General features: G+C 48.0%; 1 protein-coding gene across 1 annotated transcript in view; it reads right to left on the reverse strand.

Moving 5' to 3' along the window:
- Positions 1-547: 547 nt before the first annotated feature.
- Positions 548-22,049, reverse strand: part of IL20RB (interleukin 20 receptor subunit beta) — a 33,345-nt gene continuing 11,843 nt past the window's right edge. The window contains exons 2-7 of the mRNA XM_054042495.1: positions 18,874-19,000; positions 17,352-17,542; positions 14,216-14,337; positions 8,680-8,830; positions 8,204-8,352; positions 548-782 (exon numbers count right to left, since the gene is read on the reverse strand). Of these exons, the coding sequence (XP_053898470.1) occupies positions 657-782; positions 8,204-8,352; positions 8,680-8,830; positions 14,216-14,337; positions 17,352-17,542; positions 18,874-19,000 (866 nt within the window). The 3' untranslated portion in view covers positions 548-656. The remainder of the gene's footprint in view (positions 783-8,203; positions 8,353-8,679; positions 8,831-14,215; positions 14,338-17,351; positions 17,543-18,873; positions 19,001-22,049) is intronic.

Consider the following 22,049-nt stretch of genomic DNA (forward strand, 5'->3'; position numbering starts at 1 on the left):
AGACAGGACAAGTCTGGTTACAAACAAAATAAAACATGCTTTCTAATGACTAGAACATAATCTTTAAAAGTTACATTCTTAATTCTTCTTAACTTGATGTAGGTACCAGCATTCCTAGCCTTTCAGACTAGGGAGATCCAACTTTCACAGACTCCAAGGGTGCTATACCCTTTGTCTCCTCAGTGATGGATCATTAAAATGTCTTTTTGCTCCCCTTCTATTACTCAAAGTCCATTGTCTCAGCCTCAAGAGTCAGGAAGGCTTCCTGGGGTGTAGATTTGGTCCCCGGTTGTGATTGTTAAACAGTCTTCTCCCCCACCTATTTAACTTGATGGCTTTGTTCTTCCATTGTCCTCTGCCTATGACCAAGCTAGTCAGACTGGTAAATACACATTCCTTTATCTAGGGCAGTCTGGTTTTATGGTCTGCCTCCCAAACACATTTTACGAACATATTTCCAGCATACATCTATAATTCTCTGTACTCAACCCACACATACATCAATGATTTTTGTGGGGACCAGTGTGTCACCAGTTTACATATGATACCTTTGAGATACCCTGAGTCTGTGGGAGCTGTGTGCAGGCTCCCAGTGCACAATCTGCTAGATCTGTTCATAGATGGTTTTCTACAGGGTTGATTATCTCTGGGCAGCTTTAAAGTGCGTCCTGAATCCACAGTCGGAGGATCTCTTCGGGGGGAATCACATGCACAGCCACGTCACAACATTCAGTCCCCTCACTCCTGCAGTGTATTAGCATCGCAGGGGACTCAGTTACTTTCTGTAAAAACAAAGACATGCAAAGCATCTGGGCAGCCTGTGCTGACGTCGTATTGTCCTGCAGGGGCATTTTGGAGCCAAAAACCCTTTTCTCCCTACATTTTGCTTGCCCTCCAAGGCCCTTCTTGCCTTGTCTGGCATAACTCCCCAGAGCCCCAGCTCTGCAGGGCCCAGCAGCCCCAGAAACTTGCTTTCTTCTCACTCAGCAGGGACCCAGAGAAGCTAGAGGTCATTTAATTAACCTCGGGCCACCCTTGCAGAGTCATTCCCCAAGGTATGGTATCCAATGCTTTCTTCAGTCTTACATGCAGTGTCCGAAGCCACCTGCTTCCTTTGGGAGACAGCTGCAAAGCTTCAGGCTACCAAGAAGCATCTCCTACTAGACAGACGGAGTTATCCTTTTCTTCATAGAATCCCATGTCTCCTGTTGATTCCCTTCAGCCTGTTTGAAGGAATCCCCCCTCCCAGGGGATTATGGCCCTCAGGCAGGGCCGGCTCCAGGCACCAGCTCAGCAAGCAGGTGCTCGGGGCGGTCAAGGGGAAGGGCGGCAAGTCAGGCTCTTCGGCGGCAATTTGGCGGCGGGTCCCTCGGTCCCTCTCGGAGGGAAGGACCTGCCGCCGAATTACCGCTGAAGAAGAAAGTGGCACGGTGGAGCTGCCGCCGATGCGATCGCGGCTTTTTTTTTTTTTCCCGCCGCTTGGGGCAGCAAAAACCCTGGAGCCGGCCCTGCTCTCAGGTCATTTGGGGTGGGGTTTTCAAAGGTACCTAAATGACTTGGGGTACACGTGACTGTTACTGGTTTCATCTGCAGTGGGGGGCACCCTGAGCCAGCCTTTCTAAGTAATGTGGGTTTCCCAACTCCAGCAGCCAGCCTGCTCCTGACATGAGGATTACAGACCTGAGCCCTCAACCTGGCCAACAGGGACAGCAAAAGCAAAGCAGTGGCTCCGGGTAGGATCAGCACCATGGGTATCTGTGCCCTCTGATCCACTCCCTGCGCAAAGCATTTCCCTGTCTGCTGGGGGAGCCTCTATGGCCAAAGTACGACTATCTAGGGCATGACAGCTGAGGCTGGGACTCCCTAGGGGATAGACTTTAACAGCCTGCAAAGGGGACTAGTTTCCAGCCTAGGAAATCCCCCCTCGGAGTAAGTGGAGGAAGAACTATCCCTCACTGGCTGATTCTCTCCCTGCAAAGAGAAACGCAACAAATGCGGGTGCACAGGAGAGGCAGAACAGGGGAGGATGATGTGCTTGAAAGCAGCTTGTCAGACATTCTTGCCCGTCTAGGGTGCTGAAATCCACAGGCGGTGACTTTTGTTTTTGCCGGCGGGTACTTTTGAAGCGGTGTATGTTTGCGGGGAAGAGGGGAGGCGCTCTGACAGTTTTGGGGGGAGGCTATTTTCAGCATATGTATACACTTCTTTCATATTCTAGTTATTGAATGTCTATCACTGGTATCTTCACTATTTTAATAATGATTAAATTATGAGCTACATAATTCCATTATCATGAATTACAGTATATTAAAATCATTGCAATCACCTACAAGCTGTTTTCACTAACGTCCAAGTTTGAACACATGACATCTCACTGTAGCTTTCTGGATGAATTAGGGATGGTCTAGGCAGTATTTGGTCCTGCCATGTGGGCAGGGGACTGGACTCGATGACCTCTCGAGGTCCCTTCCAGTCCTAGAATCTATGAATGAAACTGTCAGCAATCTTATTTACATCTAGTTCCCTGGTATGGTCTTGCTGCACGTTAAGGACAGCTACATTATTCAGTTGTGTCTGTCCCATTGCTGACTGGAGATAATTTTAAAGTCTTCTGAAGCTGGAGAATGAGTGTTCCGCAGTTCAGGACGATACAGACACAGTGAGAAGGATTCTTATACATTTGCAGTACTCTGGAAACATAGTGCTTCCAGAGTACTGCCAATGACTCCAAGATCTCTTTTTTTGATGGGTAGCAGCTAATTTAGATCCCATCATTTTGTAGGTATAGTTGGGATTATATTTCGTCATGTGCATTACTTTGCATTTAACATTGAATTTCATTTGCCATTTTGTTGCCCAGTCACCCAGTTTTGTGAGATCCCTTTGTAACTCTTGGCAGTCTGTTTTGGACATAACTATCTTGAGTAATTTTATATCATCTGCAAATTTTGCCACCTCACTGTTTACCTCTTTTTCCAGATCATTTATGAATACGTTGAATGGGACTCGTCCCAATACAGACCCACTATTTACCTCTCTCCATTCTGAAAACTGACCATTTATTCCTACCCTTTGTTTCCTATCGTTTAACTGGAGTGCCTGGCAGTACTTTCAAGATCATCCTTAACAAAAGGCTTGTCATTAAATTATCTTAATCACCCTGTCTCTGTTTATAAACAAACTCCCTTCCCCAAGGGCAGAAGCTGGGAGCAGCACAGAACTTACCACATTCCACACCCAAGCTCTGCCCTGTGAGAAGACCTCCAGTATGAAGTTTGGAGGTTTGGGGGGGGAAACAAGTGACAGAGGGAGGGGGGATGGAGTGAGCGGGGATGGGGCTTTAGAGAAGGGGTGGGGCAGGGGCAGAGCCTCATGGAAGGGGTGGGGCAAGGGTGTTTGGTTTTGTGCAATTAGAAAGTTGGTAACCCTTTCTTCTTGGTAGTCCATCGATCCGATGATGATAAATTTGTGCAGATCATCAGTTGTTGGTCTTATGGTGTGCCCTCTGATGGCTATACAAGCCAATTCTAGAGGTGCACATTTTGCTGCAGATGGTGCATGGGAAGTTCGCGATCAGTGGATTGTGCGCTGCTGATGCTCTGTGACATCGTTCGCGTGCCTCTTGTAGACGCCAGCAGCGGTCTTCCTCAAAGGCGATGCAGGTATTTCTGACTGTTGCACGCCACTGTGTTCTATCGCTGGTGGCGTCCTCAAGGTCCCTAGGTTTGATACTGCTGTACTGCAGATTGGCTTTTGATGGTGTCCTTGTAACGTTTCCGTGGACGACCTATATGCCGGATGCCCTGGGAGAGTTCACCATACAGAAGCTGGCGGGGGATTCTGTTGGCATCCATGTGGCTGACATGACCGGTCCAACGTAGCTGTGACTTCATGATCATCATTTCGATGCTTGTCATCTGGGCTCTCTTGAGGACTTCGAGATTGGGCACTTTGTCTTGCCAGCGGATCTTCATGATGTTACGGAGGCAGCGCATGTGAAATGCTTCGAACTGCTTGATGTGATGCCTATATAGTGTCCATGTTTCGCACCCGTACAAAAGAGATGAAAGAACAACAGCTCTGTACACAAGCAGTTTTGTTGACATCCGGATGTTATTGTGATTTAAAACTTTGACACACAGACAGCCAAGTGCCTGGCTTGCTTTGGATATTCGTGCATTGATCTCATTATCCAGTGATCCATCACTGGATATGACACTACCCAGATATTTAAAGTTCTCCACTACTTTCAGCTGAGTGCTGTCGATGGAGATACTCGGGACAGAAGCATTTGATCCAGGTGCAGGTTGATGGAGAACTTCTGTCTTTCCGAGGCTGATAGTTAGTCCGAAAAGTTGTGAGGACTCAGCAAACTTGTTGACAATGTGCTGAAGATCATTTTCAGTGTGAGCCATGAGGGCACAATCGTCAGCAAAGAGTGCCTCAAGAGGGAGTTTCTGCACTGTCTTAGTCTTTGCATTCAGGTGACGGAGGTCAAAAAGTGAACCATCGTGCCCGTATTTCAAGTATATACCTTGGTCCAGATCTTTCACTGCATGGTTAAGGACACATGCAAAGAACAGGTTAAATAGGACAGGAGCGAGAACACATCCTTGTTTCACGCCGTTGGTGATGTTAAAGGGGGCTGATGTGGCTCCATCAGACAATACTTCGCCTGTCATGCTATCATGAAAAAGGCGTATAATCTGGACAAATTTTCTTGGGCAGCCAAGTCATGTTAGAATGGTCCAAAGGGCTTCCCTGTTGACGGTATCAAACGCCTTTGTCAGATCTATGAAGACAGCATACAGGTGCATGTTCTGTTCGATGCACTTCTCTTGTATTTGTCTGACAGCAAACACCATGTCGACTGTGCTCCGGCCAGGTCAAAAACCACATTGACTTTCAGGTAGATTTGCCTCAGAAATACTGGCTATTAGGCGGTTCAAGATGATGCGGGCAATGATCTTCCCTCCAACAGAGAGGAGGGATATGTCTCTATAGTTTCCACATTCTGCTTTGCTGCCTTTGTTCTTGAAAAGAGAGACAATAGTAGCATCGCAAAGATTCTGTGGTATGTTTTCATCCTCCCAGATGTTGATAATCACGCTGTGGAACGCTGCTAGTGCTGCTGCTTTATATATCTCTGCTGGTATCCCATCTTTTCCAGGAGCTTTCCCTGAACTCATCTGACTAACAGCTTTCTTAATCTCATCTATAGTGGGCGGAAAGTCAAGATCTGTCAGAGCAGGTTGTTGGGAATTTCATTAAGGACATTATTATTCACAGTTGATGGTCTATTGAGAAGGTTGCTAAAGTGTTCTCGCCATCTTTCGTTGATGCCTTCTTTATCTTTAATCAGCATTGTGTTGTCTAATGAGAGCAATGGGGTGGTCCTTGGTTTAAAAGGTCCATAGACAGTCTTAATAGCACTGAAGAACATCTTAAGTTGTGAGTCTCAGCATAGTGCTCAATTTCTTTGGCTTTGCTCTCCCACCAGTTGTCTTGTATCTGACGGAGGTCTTTCTGTGTTTTGCTCTGAAGGTACTTGAAATGGTCCCGTTTAGAGACTGAGGAGGGGTCATTCTGCCATTCGATAAAGGCTTTTCTCTTTACTTCCAGTGCTGAGCATATTTCTTCTTGGTTCTCATCAAACCAATCCTGATGTGTTCTTTTCTTTGGTCCAAGAGATGTTATTGCTGTGTCAGTCACTATCTGCTTGAACTGGTCCCACTTTTCGGTTACAGTACCGATCAGTTGTCCGGGGGATGTCAATTTGTCATCAAGACTCTTCTGGAATTTGTTGAAACATTGAGCATCCTTCAGTTTGGCTATATTGAAAGTAGGTCGCACATGCTTAGGGCGTTTGTGCCGAGAAGGAACGATATAGAGTTGAAGAGACGTCCTGACTAATCTGTGATCTGTCCAGCACTCTGCGCCTCGCATTACTCTGGTAATCAGTACGTCTCGGATGTCTCGCCTTCTAACAATGGCATAATCTATCAGATGCCACTGTTTGGACCTAGGGTGCATCCATGTCATTTTGTATTTGTCCGCTTGTCAGAAAAGAGTGTTGGTAATGGTCAGGTCATTTTCAGAACAAAGACTCAAAAGAAGTAATCCATTACTGTTCATTTTGCCTACACCATGTGGCCCGATTACTCCTTTCCAGTTCTCGCTGTCAGCCCCAACTCGGGCACTGAAATCTCCAAGTAGGAGTAGATTATCTGTTACAGGTGTGGCCTTGATCAGTCTGTCGAGATCTTCATAGAATTGTTCTTTTGAGCATGTCAGAGCCTGTTAAAGTGGGTGCATATGCACTGATGATGGTGATATGACGTTTGGCATTTAGTGGGAAGCGTAGCTTCAGCAATCTTTCACTGATACCCACTGGAAGGTCTGGGAGTTGATGCATCAATAAGGTTTTTATTGCCAGACCAACTCCGTGTATTCTGTCCTCTGTCTCAGTCTTACCCTTCCAGAAGAAGGTGTAACCACCTCCTGGTTCACTCAAGAAATCTTCCCCAGGCAATCTTGTTTCACTTAATGCTGCTATATCGATGTTATAACGGACTAGTTCTTGAGCAATGAGGTCTGTCCTTCTCTCAGGTCTTGCAACAGCTTCTCGATCCATGAGGGTACGAACATTCCATACACCAATGGTAAGTTTTCTCAAATTTTTCTTTTGGTTTCGGCCGCAGATTGGGTTAAACTGCCAGCCGCGGCTTGCTGGCCAGTCGTTGTAGGGCAGGCAATTTTTAGGCCACCTTTTCTAGGCCCCTCCCTTACTAGGGTAAGCAGTGCTGTCCTGAAGAGGGCTGCTCAGAGCCTGGGATGCTGCCGGGCAACTCTGCTGCCCCAAGTACAGAGCTGGATGACCACCTATCCACAGGCCGCCTGCGTGCAGGATTGGGACTACGACTCCCAGTGGTAACCTCCACCTGTCGCTTTGCCCCTCCCCCATCGCCGCAGGACTTGGGTAGTATGATGATGATGTTTGGTGATTTGCACAGTAACCCTACACGCGTGATATCTGCAAACCTGCCCTAGGGGCACCACACAGTGTGTTTGTTAGCACGCTTTCCAGCCCAGTACACTTTCCCTGGAGGGACACAACCCAGTGGAGCACAGCTCTGGTTGCTGCTGGTATTAGTGCAGAGCCCAGGACAGCCAGAAAAAGTGCAGGCCAGGGCTATGTTGCACGTGCCTCCAGCCCAAGGAACCTGCAGCTCATTACCCAGCCATGCAGCAAGAATGGAGGGAAGGGATGAGGCACTCAAATGGGGAGTGTCAAAACAGGAGGAGAAAGGGGGCAACCCCAACAGGGGTTTGTGGGAACAGTCAAACGGGGGGGAGGGGGCAGGAGCTTGGGGATGACTGGGCTTCTGAGACCGGGTGGAAATAGCCTTCTCCTTCACGCTGGAAGGACTGTTTGGCTTCGAAATACTTTCATACTCCCCTGAATACATAACACTGTTTGCTTTTGCTGCATCGGGCCCTCCATGGCTGTAGCCCTCTGCATGACACTACAGCGGACCGGGCTCTCCGGGAGGCTGAACCCCTCCCCATTGGCCCAAGCGGGTGGGGAGCATGCTCAGGATGCCTGGCTGTCATCTCTCAGCTCAGGGCTCCACTTAGGAAAGCAAAACAGGCCAACATTTCTAACGCAGGGACCCTACGCCGGCCACCCATGTCCATAGGTAGGGGCTTAAACAAGTGGTCTCATTCTGAGAGCTGCTGAGACCCTGCAATTTGAGTCAGTGCTTGGATACCCTAAAAACCAGGCCACTTGCTGAGGTGCCTAAATTGAGGTTTAGGCACTTAGCTTCAGGCAGCTGTGTTTGAAAATGTGCCAATCATTCCCCTCTGGATTTCAGCTCCACTTGGAAGGAGCAACCAGGACCGACTCCAGGCACCAGCTTGACAAGCAGGTGCTTGGGGCGGCCACTCCGGAGAGGGGCGGCACGTCCAGCTATTCGGTGGCAATTCGGCGGACAGTCCCTCACTCCGGCTCGGAGCAAAGGACCTCCCGCCAAATTGCTGCCGCAGATCGCGATCGCGTCTTTTTTTTTTTTTTTTGGCTGCTTGGGGCGGCCAAAACCCTGGAGCTGGCCCTGGGAGCAACATCCACTCACTCAATCAGTCTCTTCCTCCCTGTAAATATACAACATCCCAGGAATAACAAGGAAGACAAAGAAATTACCAGGGTGTCTGGTAGGACAACGACTGGACAGCAGGAATACTGGAAGATTTGACTCATTTTCCAGGCAAGGAAAGGCAGGGCCAAGACACCTACAACAAATCCCACGAAGGACACCAAGGCAGTCGTCATCCATATAGATCTGCCACCATCTAGAGACAAAGGAAGGAAGGAGGACTTCAGCAGAGAGCCTTTGAGGGCAAGCGACACAATTACAGATCCTGAGAGAAATGCAGGGCCTGTCCTTCTCACTGACCCCAACGGGAGCCATGAGGTCCAAAAGAATCAAAAACTACCCAGCCAGCGCAGGGGTGATTCTCCTCCCTCCCCCCGAGGAAACAGTTGCAGCAGGCTTTGTACAGGGCAAGAGACAGCAGGCAGAAGCGAAGAGGAGAGATGCTGGCAGACTGAGCAGCTGCATAGAAAGTCACTGCACCGTGGTTCCTCTGACACTACTGGTGAGGAAATCCGGTCATCACCTGGTCCGCGAACACACTGCGTCTGGCTGAAGTTGCTGCTCCTGTTGATGGCCTCTACGTAGGTCTGGGCTTTCACACAGTACTCAGCTCCTGCCTCCATGGTGTCCAGATGCACCACAGAGCTGATCTCCTTCACAGTCTTCTTGTGCACCTGCCAGAGGCAATGACGAGCACGTCAGAGTCCAGGGCCCAGTGAGAGCAGCAGGCTTGGGATCAATGCTGGCCTGATTGCAGGCTGTGGGGAGAAAGGGCTGGGGGAGCAGAGAGGAATGGGGAGAAGGGAGTGGGAACTGAGAAGCCAAGAGATAGAAAGGGAAAATGGAGGGGGAAGTTAGGGGATGGGAAACAGCGCAGCAGAGTGAGACTGGACAGCCACCAGGGTAGAAGGGATGGGATGAAAGGCACTATAAACCAAGGGCAAACAGAGGACTGATTGGAGCGAGTGCCTGTGTCAGGAGGTTGTGAAGGCATCTCCGTGTGCAGGGGGAAGGGAGGGGAGGCCACGGGGCCTAGAGCCCTAGGCAGGTGACCCTGGGTGCAGGGGAAGGCAGGAAGAACTCTGTGACCCCATGCTCCTGCTCGAATGCCACGCCCCTGCCCTGTCTATTAAATGTGTGAGAACTCATTGGCCAGAGCCTGTGGGTGAGAGGAAGAAGCTCTCACACATGGTGAATGAGAGGTACAGGGGAGAGAAGGAATGAAAAGGGGGGGGGGAGAGTGCAGTGGCAGACAAACCTCTACTCTGCCCTCCACTCTGGACTAAAGTTCCCTCCACTCCACAGTCTTGGGATCCCCTTACTTTATTTACATCTGAGATGCAGAATTGCAACAGAGGTTAGAGAGACAGTTGTTTCCGCTAAGGGAAGGAGCCTACAGCATTCCATTTTCAGTTGTGTCCCTCATTTCAGGTTTTTGTCACACATTCATCACACTGCTGACAGGCAGGCTTAACATATTTGTTTTGCCTGGAAATTCATTACTTTTTCGTTTTTAAAAAAAAAACTAAGGAATTCCATCATTTGCAACGGTAATGAACCACTGAATGGGTGTGAACCCACAGCACACTGCTATTATTTAAGCTACAGGAGGGACTCTGCTAACTAATAGCAATAGTGGGTTGTTATCTCATGTGTGCCAGCCAGTAGAGGAAGCTGTATAAACACACATTTTGCTAGTTGCTTTTAATTCTGTGAATATTCTAGATGCAACGTGCATGCTCCCAGTGGGCCCTGCTGAGCCTCCTGTGTCATATACATTCAGTCTGCACATAATTACAAACAGGACACAAAATACCTTTCTCTAGGGGAAGGTGCATTGGGCTGGGAGCCAGGACACTTTGTGGTCTAGTCACATCTCCTCTACTAACTATCGTTAATACTTCTCTGTAATACACAGCCCTTATTATAAGTCCTCACATATTCCCATTCTAAGAGGAAGACAAATATTAGCCTCCACACGTTTTAGCAAAGCAATAGTTAACATGGGGCACAAGCTCGTTTCTGGTAGAGCTGTGAACAGAACCCAGGCTTCTAATATGACAGATGTATGTCTCAGCCATTTAGCTACACTGTCTCTGAGAATGATGACTATGCCAAATTATGTGCTTGGGTATTCTGTCTGTAAAATGCAGAACTCCTGCATATGTAAAATGCTGTTTCACTGAGTTACACATCATCCTCTAGTGGCTGGTCCATAGTGGATATGAGGCTTCTCCTGCTACCAGTTAACATAAGTAATCCTTCAGTTCAAGTAGTACGTATCAGTGCTAAGCTGCATGGCTCACAGCCTGCTCATGTTGCATTTAGGGGGTGTGGGGGGGGAGTTTTATAACTGAACATAAGATTGTTTTTTATTTTATTATTTTAAACCTATGAAGTTATTTATAAAACATTGTGTTGAAAGAAGGTTATTAAGATTGCAAAGTCAGAAGGTAGGAAGTGCCAGACTTAGAGTTGCCCATGCAACCTCAGTCCTGCCAACTTATGTGAATGCATTATGTTTTATTTACATGGGAAAGTTGCTTTGGTTTAATTTAAATTGGGTTTTTAAAATCAACATCGTTAAACTGGTTCAAACCCCTGTGTGGTTGGTTTTATTCCTATTTAAATCAAGTACCTTTGCTTAAATGAGTCCTAATTAATTTAAGATAAACTGAAATAAGTCTGATGTAAACCAAAGTCAGTACATCCACACATAGGTTTGCAAGGGATTAAATTAGTTTAAAACCCTACCTGTAGTTAAATGGGTGTAGCTTTGCCATGTAGACAAAGCCACAATCTTCAATATAGTATTTTTTCCACAGGACCCCTGCATCATTCAGTGCACAGGAGGGGCCTGCTCTGGAGATGAATCAGGGATGTGTAGTAAAAGGAGGTTGGGAAGGAGATAGGGAAGTGTTACTGCCATTATACAAGGCACTGGTGAGACCTCATCTGGAATACTGTGCACACTTCTGACCCCCCCATGTTTAAGAAAGATGAATTCAGACTGGAAGAGGTACAGAGAAGGGTTATTAGAATGATCAGAGAGGAATGGAGAACCTACTTTACCTACTTTACACTTGCATCTGAAAAAGTGAGGTTCTTACCCACGAAAGCTTATGCTCCCAATACTTCTGTTAGTCTTAAAGGTGCCACAGGACCCTCTGTTGCTTTTTACAGATTCAGACTAACACGGCTACCCCTCTGATACTTTACAAGAGGAGACTTAAAGATCTTGGCTTGTTTAGCCTAACTAAATGAAGACTGTGCTCTCTATAAATAAAACAGAGGGAGAGGAATTAAGGGCCAATGTTGGCACAAGAACAAATGGATATGAACTGGTGATCAAAAAATTTAGGCTTGAAAATAAAAGAAGGTTTTTAGCCATTAGAGGAGTGAAGTTCTGGAACAGCCTTCCAAGGGGAGCAGTGGGGGCAAAAAATGTAACTTGTTTTCAGACTGAGTTTGCTAAGTTTACGGAGGGAATGGTATGATGAGGTCGCCTACAATGGCATGTGGCCCACCTGCAACTGCTATTAGCAAATATCGCCATTGCTGAAGATGGGAGAGGGAGAGTTCCGAGTTACTAGAGACAGTTCTTTCCCAGGGATCTGTCTGGTGGGTCTTGCCCACACGCTCTGAGTAACTGATCATCATCTTTGGGATCGGGAAGGAATTTTCCACAGGTCAGATTCGCAGAGACCCTCAGGGGTTTTCACCTTCCTCTGCACCATGGGGCACGGGTCACTTGCTGGTTTAAACTAGAGTAAAGAGTGGTTTCTCTGTAACTTGAAGTCTTCAAACCATGATTTGAGGACTTCAGCAGTTCAGCCAGAGGTTGAGGTCTATCACAGGAGTGGGTTAGTGAGGTTCTGTGGCCTGCAATGGGCAGGATGTCAGACTAGATCAGTGGTTTTCAAACTGTGGATCGCGAGCCAGTACTGGGTCGCAGAATGTAAGGCACTGGGTCGTGGCGGCTCTGGTCAGCACCGCCGAACAGGCCGTTAAAAGTCCCAGCAGTGGTGCTGCCCGGCTAAGGCAGGCTAGTTCCAAACTTGTTCTGACACTACGCAGTTCTGGCTCCTAGGCGGGGGGGCCAGAGGGCCCCACATGCTGCCCCTGCCCCAAGCACCGGCTCTGCATTCCCATTGGCCGGTTCCCAGCCAATGGGCGCTGGGGGGCGGGGCTGTGGGCGAGAGCCTTGCGCAGCTGCTTGCGCACCTCCGCCTAGGAGCCAGACCTGCTGCTGGCTGTTTCCAGGGCGCAGCACGGTCCGTGGTGCCAGGACAGGTGGGAAGCCTGCCTCTGCATCCCGGCTGCACTGCTGACCGGGAACCGCCAGATGTAAGCCCGTGCCCCAATCCTGCACCCCAATCCCCTGTCCCAGCCCTTTGCCTCCCTCAAACCTGGAGCCCTTTCCTGCAGCCCAAACCCCTCATCCCTGACCCCACCCCAGAGCCTGTACTCCCACCCCAGAGCCCTGACCCCCTCCCACACCCCAAGCCCCTGCCCCAGCCCTGAGCCCCCTCCCACACCCTGAACCCCTCATTCCTGGCCCCACCCCAGAGCCCGCACCCCAACCCTGAGCCCCTCCCACACCCCGAACCCCTCATCCCCAGCTCTGTTGGGTTGTGGGCATCAACAATTTTCTTCAACTAGGTCACCAGAAAAAAAGTTTGAAAACCACTGGACTAGATGATCATAATGGTCCCTTCTGGCCTTAAAGTCTGTGTCTAAGTGGGTGTGTTTCCAGTGGGGTCCTGCAGGGATCAGTCCTTGGCCTTACACTAGGCAACATTTTTATCAGTGACCTGGAAGAAAACAAAGTCATCACTGATGAAGTTTGCAGATGAGACAAAAATTGGCAGAGTGGTAAATAATGACGAGGACAGATCACTAATTCAGAGCAATCTGGATCGCTTGGTAAGCTAGACGCAAGCAAACAATATATGTTTTAATATGGCTAAATGTGAATGTGTACATCTAGGGACACAGAATGCTGGCCATATGTACAGGATAGGGGGGACTCTACCCTGGAAAACAGTGACCCTGAAAGAGATTTGAGGGTGATTTTGGGTAGTCAGCTGAATATGAGCTCCCAGTGTGACACTGTGGCCAAAAGGGCTAATGCAATCCTGAGATGCATGAACAGGGGAATCTGGAGAGGTTATTTTACTTCTGTGTTTGGCTCTGGCATGACCATTGCTGGAATACTGCATCCAGCTCTGGCATCCACAAATCAAGAAGGATGTTGATAAATTGAAGAGGATTCAGAGAAGAGCCACGAGAATGATTAGACGATTAGAAAAAATGCCTTATAGTGATAGACTCAAGCAGCTCTATCTACTTAGCTTAAAGAGAAGATTAAGGAGTGACTTGAAAGAGTTTAAGTTTTTATTTAGGGAACAAATATTTAATAATGGGTCCTTCAATCTAGCAGAGAAAAATATAATACAACCCAACGGCTGGAGGAAGATGAAGCTAGACAAATTAGGACTGGAAAAAAAGGCGTAAGTTTGATAGTGAGGGTAATTAACTATTGGAACAATTTACCAAGGGTCTTGGTGGATTCTCCATCACTAAATCAGGTTTAGATGTTTTTCTACAAAGATCTGCTCTAGGCATTATTTTGGGGCAGTTCTCTGGCCTGTGTTATGCAGGAGGTCAGACTAGATGAAAGCAATGTCTTTTCCAGCCTGGGAATCTATGAACCACGGCCTGTCCAGGCAAGGGGCAGGTCAATCAGACCTGGCAGAAGGGCAGACATCTTGACTCTGTGGTTATTTTAATTGTAATTTTGCAATGTGCTTAAACATAGAGACTTGCTCTGTGACGTCCTGCATGAGAAGTGAAACACAAAATGGCAGCTGCCTTGGACAGGGACTTTCTTTCCAGTTACATACACCATAATAAGCTTATGATCGTAGCTGCTACATGCTATAGCAGGGGACTAGAGAGAGCAGAGGGATGCTGTGCTTAGAAAAATATCCCATGTGCTTTCATTCTAAGCCATGCAGTGCTCTCCAGTCTCACCTGAGAGCAAGGGCAAAACTCACCCTTTCCTGGCCCTTCCTCCAATAGAATATGTGGAATTGAAAGGCTGGCCCCAGGTCTTCCAGCTTCACCAGTAAGTGATACCCGTCTGCAGAGACTTCCATCACAGGTGGGGTGAGGAAAGCTATCAACACAGAAGCAGCACTATTACCACCACCAAAGGCAACCCTGAAACCCCCCTTCCCAGACTGGTAGAGAGGCAGGAAATGCTCCCTTTTGTGACTCCCCTTGAACTGCATTGGCAGCCAATTGCTTCACTGAGGCAGTTTCCCTTGATCTTCCTCCCTCTCTACCCTGCTTTGTTTCTAAAGATAGTAGCAGCCCCTTGGGCCAGGGTGGATTTTATTCTATCAGGTTGAGGCATTTAGCAATAGCTGAGTTGCACAAACTTGAAATTTTTTCTGTGTGGGGGAGGAACTGTTTTGTTTGAAGGCCCCATCCAAGCAATAACAACCAGGTAGGGCAGAGGGTGCTGAGAAACCAGACCAGACTGGTTCTTCTGGGCAAGGGGTGCTAACTCTGTCCAAAGGCCCATAACACACACTTTGAAACTCCTTTCTCTGATATTGGTTTCTATTGGCCAGATTTTCCAAAGTGCTGAACCCTGCAGCTCCCATTGAGGTGTGGGGATTGTGGGTGGAAATCAGGCAGTCTGTTTCCTGCATACTCTAGTTGATTTTTATTCTTGCAGCTTTGTGTGTAACACTGCTGTAAATGACTCTTGTTTCATGGCTATTGTGATAATCAAGGCTTGCTACAGTTGGGCAGTGCAGAGATGACCTTTGAGTTGCCTTTGCACACACACATTCCCTGCAACTTGCACCCTGAGGTGAGCCACCAGTAATTTCTGGATATGTGTTAATATTAATAAATAAGTTGATAAATAGGATGAAATTCAATAAGGACAAATGCAAAGTACTACACCATGACGAGGGCCACCCACCTCTCGTGAGTGCCTCCTGTCAGCTGGGTGTGAATCTGCACTCTTTCTCTGCTCACAGTGCCCCCTGTCGGCAATTACTCTCCAGCTAAGCCACACATAGTCTAAATGTATGAAGGAACTCCTGCTGGGGTAACAGTCCAACAAATGGTTGGCCTTCTCTGAGGTCTTCAGCCCTGTCTCCAGGGCCACCCGGGGGCGGGGAGGGGAGCAAATGGGGTAATTTGCCCCGGGCCCCACAGGGGCCCCAATGAGAATATAGTAGTCTATAGTATTGCAACTTTTTTTTATGGAAGGGGCCCCCAAAATTGCTTTGCCCCAGGCCCCCTGAATCCTCTGGGCAGCCCTGCCTGTCTCTGGGCCTGTTTATACTCTAGCCCCTTTCTCAGGCTCCAAAAAGAAACTTGTACCCTTCTCAGGGCTTTGGCCGCTTCACCAGTGGGGAGAGCCAGTCCCACCCCCTACTCTGGGTCCCAACTCAGAGACCCTACAAGTAGCAGCCACGTGCTGTTTTCTTTACTAGTTGCTACTGCTGCATTCCCTGGACTGCTTCCCACTCCGTCCCATCACTTTCTTGGGTTCTCTGTCTGAGCAGGGTCTCTTCCAGGCCTCCTTGCCTGGAGAGCTTCCAGTCCTATCCCAGCTGGAGCAGGCTTTCTCTCCAGTTTCTTTACCTGTGGAGTCTTACAGCCTTCATAGAATATCAGGGTTGGAAGGGACCTCAGAAGGTCATTCCAACTCTCTGCTCAAAGCAGGGCCAATCCCCAGGCAGATTTTTGCCCCAGATTCCTAAATGGCCCCTTCAAGGATTGAACTCACAACCCTGGGTTTAGCAGGCCAATGCTCAAACCACTGAGCTATTCCCCATCCTTCCACTCCTTCATCCTTCTGGTCCACAACAGCAATGACCTGCTCAGCCGCTGAAGCTCCTTTTAACTGAGCCTGCTGGGCTCTGATTAGCTGCTTCCCTGCAGCCTCTCTAGGCAGGACTGGTGAACCCACCTTCACTGCTCCTTTCCTAGGGCAGGGTGGGGTAGGACCGCGAGGCCACCAGCATGTTACATCCCGTCACATACACATAGGAAGGAATAATCAAGTGCACAAATACAAAATAGGAAATGACTGCCTAGGAAGGAGTACTGCACAGAAGGATCAGGGATTACAGTGGACAGGGCCGGCTCCAGGCACTAGCATAGCAAGCAGGTGCCTGGGGCGGCCAATGAAGAGGGGGGCAGCAAAAACGCTAGAGTTGGCCCTGACAGTGGATCACAAACTAAACATGCGCCAACAATGTAATACTGTTTCAAATAAAACGAACATCATTCTGGGATGTATTAGCAGGAGTATAGTAAAAAAAACATGAGAAGTAATTCTTCTGCTCTACTCAGCACCAATAAGGCCTCAGCTGGAGTACTGTGTCCAGTTCTGGGCACCGCACTTTGGGAAAGATGTGGACAAATTGCAGGAAGTCCAGAGGAGAGCAAAACAAAACAAAAAACAACCTCCCCCCTCTCCCCCCCCCCAAAAAAAAAAAGATTAAAGGTCTAGAAAACATGATCTACAAGGAAAGATTAAAAAATTGGGTTTGGGTAGTGTGGAGAAGAGAAGACTGAGGGTGGACATAAGCCAAGTACGTAAAAGGTTGTTATAAAGAGAAGGGTGATAAACTGTTCTCCTTAACCACTGAGAACAGGACAAGAAGTAATGGGTGAAAATAGCAGCAAGGGAGATTTAGGTTGGACATTAGGTAAAACTTCCTGACAGTAAGGGTTTTTAAGAACAGGTTTGACAAACACCTGTCAGAGATGGTCTAGGCCTGTATCAGTGAAGGGGACAGAACAAGATGACCTATCGAGGTCCCGTCCAGTCCTACATTTCTATGATTCTAAGATTATTACTTTTTAAGGAATTTAATTTTAAAATAACATTTATTGACATGAACTGATTTAAGAATTAAAAGTGAATTGAAGTGATCACTAGTAAATAAAAAGTATCTATTTTGTTATGTATGAGTAATGAGATATTAATATGCAAATATTCACTAACAGAACTGCAACTTATTATTTACTCCCTGTACTTATAGTGTGAATTGATCTGCTGTTTCAACATCAATGAAAACATTTTTTTTTAAATGAACACATTTTATGTTGCTTATCCCGGGTGGTGATGTAACTGTCAGGAGGAGGCAGAGAGCTTACTCGTTATGCGATTGAAGAGAACTTTTAGTGTGCTCCACTTTGAACCCTGAGAACCTAGGTTTGCCCTCACACGTAGGTTATAGGGCACGGTGGCAGAGATGTCCTCTGTGACATTGCACTGAGTCACAATGATGAGCGAACACTCGCTGATGGGTATCCAGATCTCATTGGCATAATCTCTTTCATACTCCCTGGGGAAAGCAAAGAAAAGCACAAAGACAACACAGGATAAAATAACACACCTCTATCCCCACCCCTTAACCATCCCATATCCTCTAAGGACTCTACTCAGAATCAGCTTCACCTGGGTACAGAAATCTACTCCAGGTTTTTCTTCTTTGTTACCAGAAGCGCATGTAGGGTGACATCCACCATTTGCAGAGGGAGAGCATACAGCCACAAGCACAAGGCACATTTGAGAACTTAAGTGGCGTTTAAATGGCTTGCAGGCCATGTGCTGGGCTCTGCCCAGGGGGAATTTCACCCTGGGAGACATGTCTAAGCTTGAATTTTTAGGCATGTTTTAATTTACATGATCACAAATTCTGGTGCAGACAGGACACTAATGGACCACTTGATGATTGCCCGGTTCTGTTCATTCTCTTTGAAGCATCTGGCATTGGCCACTGTAGGAAGACAGGATACTGGGCTAGATGGACATTGGTCTTACCCACTATCACCACTCTTATGGTTGTAGCTAGTCATGCAGCTTAGGGTTAAAAACACAACTAAAAACAAATGTTTGTGCCCTGTCTACAATAGAATTCACAATATTATGAATTAATATTTGTTAAACTAAAAGTTTAAGTGCAGACAAACTCGAATGGAATCAGATGCCCAACCCTCCTACCACACAACCTGAGACTGTTTGCCATCAGAAGAGACCCCTGGGGCTGGCATAATGGCAGTGAATGGAGGCAATATGGGTGTGTCTCAGCCTCCCTTATTCTTCAGTGTATCTGTGAGTGAGATGTGTGAAGCTGTTTGAGAAAACCCCTCCTTGGAGTGAATGAGAAAGCTGGAGTGAATAAACTCAGTGATGCAGCCGCAGTGACTATGCAGATGTTTTTAGCATTACAGATTCTTTTTAGCAAGGTGACTGAATATTCTACTGACTTTGTTTCTTCAGAACCCTCCTATATATTTCCCCAAATAATCTACCGGCCGGGAAAAAAAATCACTTGTATGTTTCTCTGTCCCTCCCCCGCTTTGTCTGTTGCCTGTCTTCCTAGATTGTGAGCTCTTTGGGGCAGAGACTTTGTCTCCATAGTGCTGTGGAAAGCGCCTAGCCCATAGTGGGCACTGCTGTGATCCAAATAACACACAATTAATGATAAAGGCCTGGGCTGCAGGCAGGCTCCTCATGAGGCCAACAACATTTTCCCACTTCTGCATTATTATTGATGGGACTGTCACATTTCTCCCGCATCAGTGTGCATAGACCTATGTATGCCATGTGCAGGGGATCCAGGGCTTTTGTCTAACTAGCATCCAGAGAGGGGAGAAAAAACAGGCGAGTTACCCCTGAAACTCAACGGAGTATCTCACAGTTTCTCCAGGGACCGTCACTGGACTCCAGGTCAGGAAGTGCTTCATGTTGGTGGACAGGATGGAGATATTCTGAGGGGCTGGTAGCAGGGCTTCTTCGTCTAGGATTCCACCAAAGAGAGAAACAACTAGTTGTGACCATTTGCTAAATGAATAACACAGTTTGGAAGGACACGCTTCAACGCTGAAGCTTCACAATATGCTTCATCGTTTCACTTCAGCACTGCCACTGGAGCTCTGAATTAGCATATAGGTTGAAATTATAATAGAAGATAGAATGATAAAGTACCTAGCTGTTTGTAATATGACAGGGACTCAGACCAGCATGACTTGTGTAAAGGAAAATCATGCCTCTCCACTACATTAGAGTTGTTTGAAGAGGTCAATAAAATAGTGGATAAAACTGGACCTTTTAGAAAGGCATCCAATCTAGAATGAGCAACTCCAAGTGATGGAGAACCCATCACATCCCTCGGTAAGTTGCTCCAATGGTTAATTCCCCTTGCTGCCTTATTTCCAGTCTGAATTTGTTTGGCTTCAGCTTCCAGCCATTGGGTCTTGTCCTGCCTTTTTCTGCTAGATTAAAGATCCCTCTAGTATCAGATATCTTCCCCTTAATCATCTTTTGGAGAAACTTAATAGGCAAAGCGTCTTAAGCCTCTTACTGGGAGGGAGGTTTTCCAAACTTCAGATAAATACTATAGCTCTTTTCTGAGCCCCTTCCAATTTTTCAAATGTGGACATGGGACCTGCATGCAGTATTCCAGGCATGGTCCCACGTGTGCCATATGCAAGGGTCTTACTGTTGTCTCACCACTCCCTCATAGTATGAGATGGCAGTTCAGCAGCTCTGCCCCACTGTCCTTCTCTGGGTGTCAGGGATGTGGAATGATGATGACTTGGCCTTCTGGCCAGCTCACATTATAGGTTCTCCCCTTCCAGGTATTGATTGCCAGGATCCACGGACTAGAATTCTGAGAGCTTGGGGTAGCGGATATTCCCACAGTGTCACCATGTAGCCCTGCAACCAGGGAGCACTGTGGGGAGTAGGTGCTGTAGGACATACTGCCAAAGGGACCCAGACTGATGACAGTACCCTGAGGTCCTCTGATTAGCCAAGCACCCTATTTAACCCTCCAGGGTGGCCCAGGAAGTTTTTTGGGCAATCACATAGACTGCTGCAACGTCAGACCTCACCCGGTGTCCTGATCTCTGGTCTCCGATCCCAGCCTGTCTCTTGCCTCCTGACTCCAGCCTGGTACTACCTCTGATCTTGGGTCTTCAACTATTGCCTGACTCTGACCCCGATTCCTGCCTCCTGATTCCAGCCTGGTACTACCTCTCATCTCTGGTCTCTGATCCCAGCCTGACTCAGACCCTGACTTTTGCTTATTGAATCTATTGGCCTTGCTGGAGCCCTAAACATAACTAACAGTGTGAACCAAAGGCTATGAAACAGAGTTAGGGCTGGCTTTGGCACAATAGTAACACACCAAATAACCAAGTAACCACATTCCTGACCGGTGAGGACAGTACAACAACATTCAGAGTTCTCAAGTAACCACGTAAACAAATTCCCAAGAGGTAGCACAGGAACACACTGACCCATCATAAGATAAGGAGGAGAATGACAGGATAATGGATGAGGTTGTTTTGTACAAACTAGCAGGTACAAGGTATAAGGGCAGAGGTGAAAGTAAGCCGGTCCGGACCGGCTTCCCCAGGCTGGCGATTTAAAGGGCCCGGGGCTCCCTGCAGCAGCCAGAGCCCTTGGCCTTTTAAATCCCCACAGGAGCCCTGCCGCCGCTACCCTGGGGGCTCTGGCAGCGGGACTTGGGCAGCAATTTAAAGTGCCCGCGGTTCCCCACCACTGGAGCCCCGGGCCCTTTAAATCGCTGCCTGAGCCCAGCTGCCAGAGCCCCGGGGTAGCGGCAGCAGGGCTCCATCGATGATTTAAAGGGCCCGGAGCGCCGCTGCGGTAGCGGCAGCCAGAGCCCCGGGCACTTTAAAGCACCCCTGAGCTCCGGGGCTCCCAGCCACCTCTGCAGCTGGTAGCTCAAGGGTCATTTAAAGGCCCCGGGGCTCCCAGCCACAGCCGGAGCCCTGGGGCCTTTAAATCTTGATGTATAGGTCCCGCCTCTTCTGGTTGAAGCCACGCCTCTTCCAGTTGAGGCCACGCCCCTGCTCAGGACTCTGGCGTACTGGTAAGTCCTTTAACTTATTTTCACCCCTGTATAAGGGTGGTGACTAACAATGTAATACATAAGTTGTGTGTATCAATGTATAAAAGGAGAAGTCATTGGAGGGGCATTTTTGTATCAACCAAGGGGACAGCATTCTGTTATGTTGACTGAGCCTTTACCTTGTCACGGGCGTACATGTGTTAGTGTCCCCATAACTCATTGGACAGGGCACTAGTACCCTGCTTTGCGGACAATAAACCTGGCCGGGCACCTTTGCCAGCAAACTGAGCCTGTGGTCTTTCTTTTTGAATAACATCGGGGTCTGCTGAATCAACATGCTGCACTCTTTGTGAGAGCAGCTAACACCGGCAGCACTTTCATTAACAACTGTGCAGCACCAGCAATGCTCTGTAACACTAACAAAAGAACCCAGCGCTAGTGATTCCGCCAATCCCTGTTCACCAACTACTGTAGCTGTGACCACTAGGCCAACCTGTCTATGGCTCGGTCTCTTTCACTGCTGTCCCAAACAAAGAATGTCTGTCAGAATACTGTCAATCAACACATCTTCCACCCGCTTTGGGCTTCTTTTTTGCCTTATTCTTCTTCCAAAGTGGTGGCTTGCAGGGCTTCCCCCTTCCCGCCAGAACTCGAAAACCAGACAAAAATACAAACTAAGTAACTTCTGCACACCTCCGACTTGAGCTTTTGGTCCATCTCCAGTTCTCTGCTCTTCTACTGAACGCTGAGCCAAAGGGCTGCCTCCCTGGCCTTGCCCTTTTCCCATAGCCCACCTCAGGAGCTAGCTGCACTCCTGTAGCTTTCCCACAGTTCTCCCTCTGCCTGGCTTCTAGCAGACCCTTCCCACAGAGAGGGCGTTCCAGACCACCTCGCTCCTGGGTCTCCTCCTCCCACCTGCTCTGAACTCCAACTCCTCCCTGAGCCTGACACATCCTCCAGGTATAAT

The sequence above is a fragment of the Malaclemys terrapin genome, chromosome 10 (genome assembly GCF_027887155.1).
Source record: "Malaclemys terrapin pileata isolate rMalTer1 chromosome 10, rMalTer1.hap1, whole genome shotgun sequence".
NCBI lineage: Eukaryota > Metazoa > Chordata > Testudines > Emydidae > Malaclemys > Malaclemys terrapin.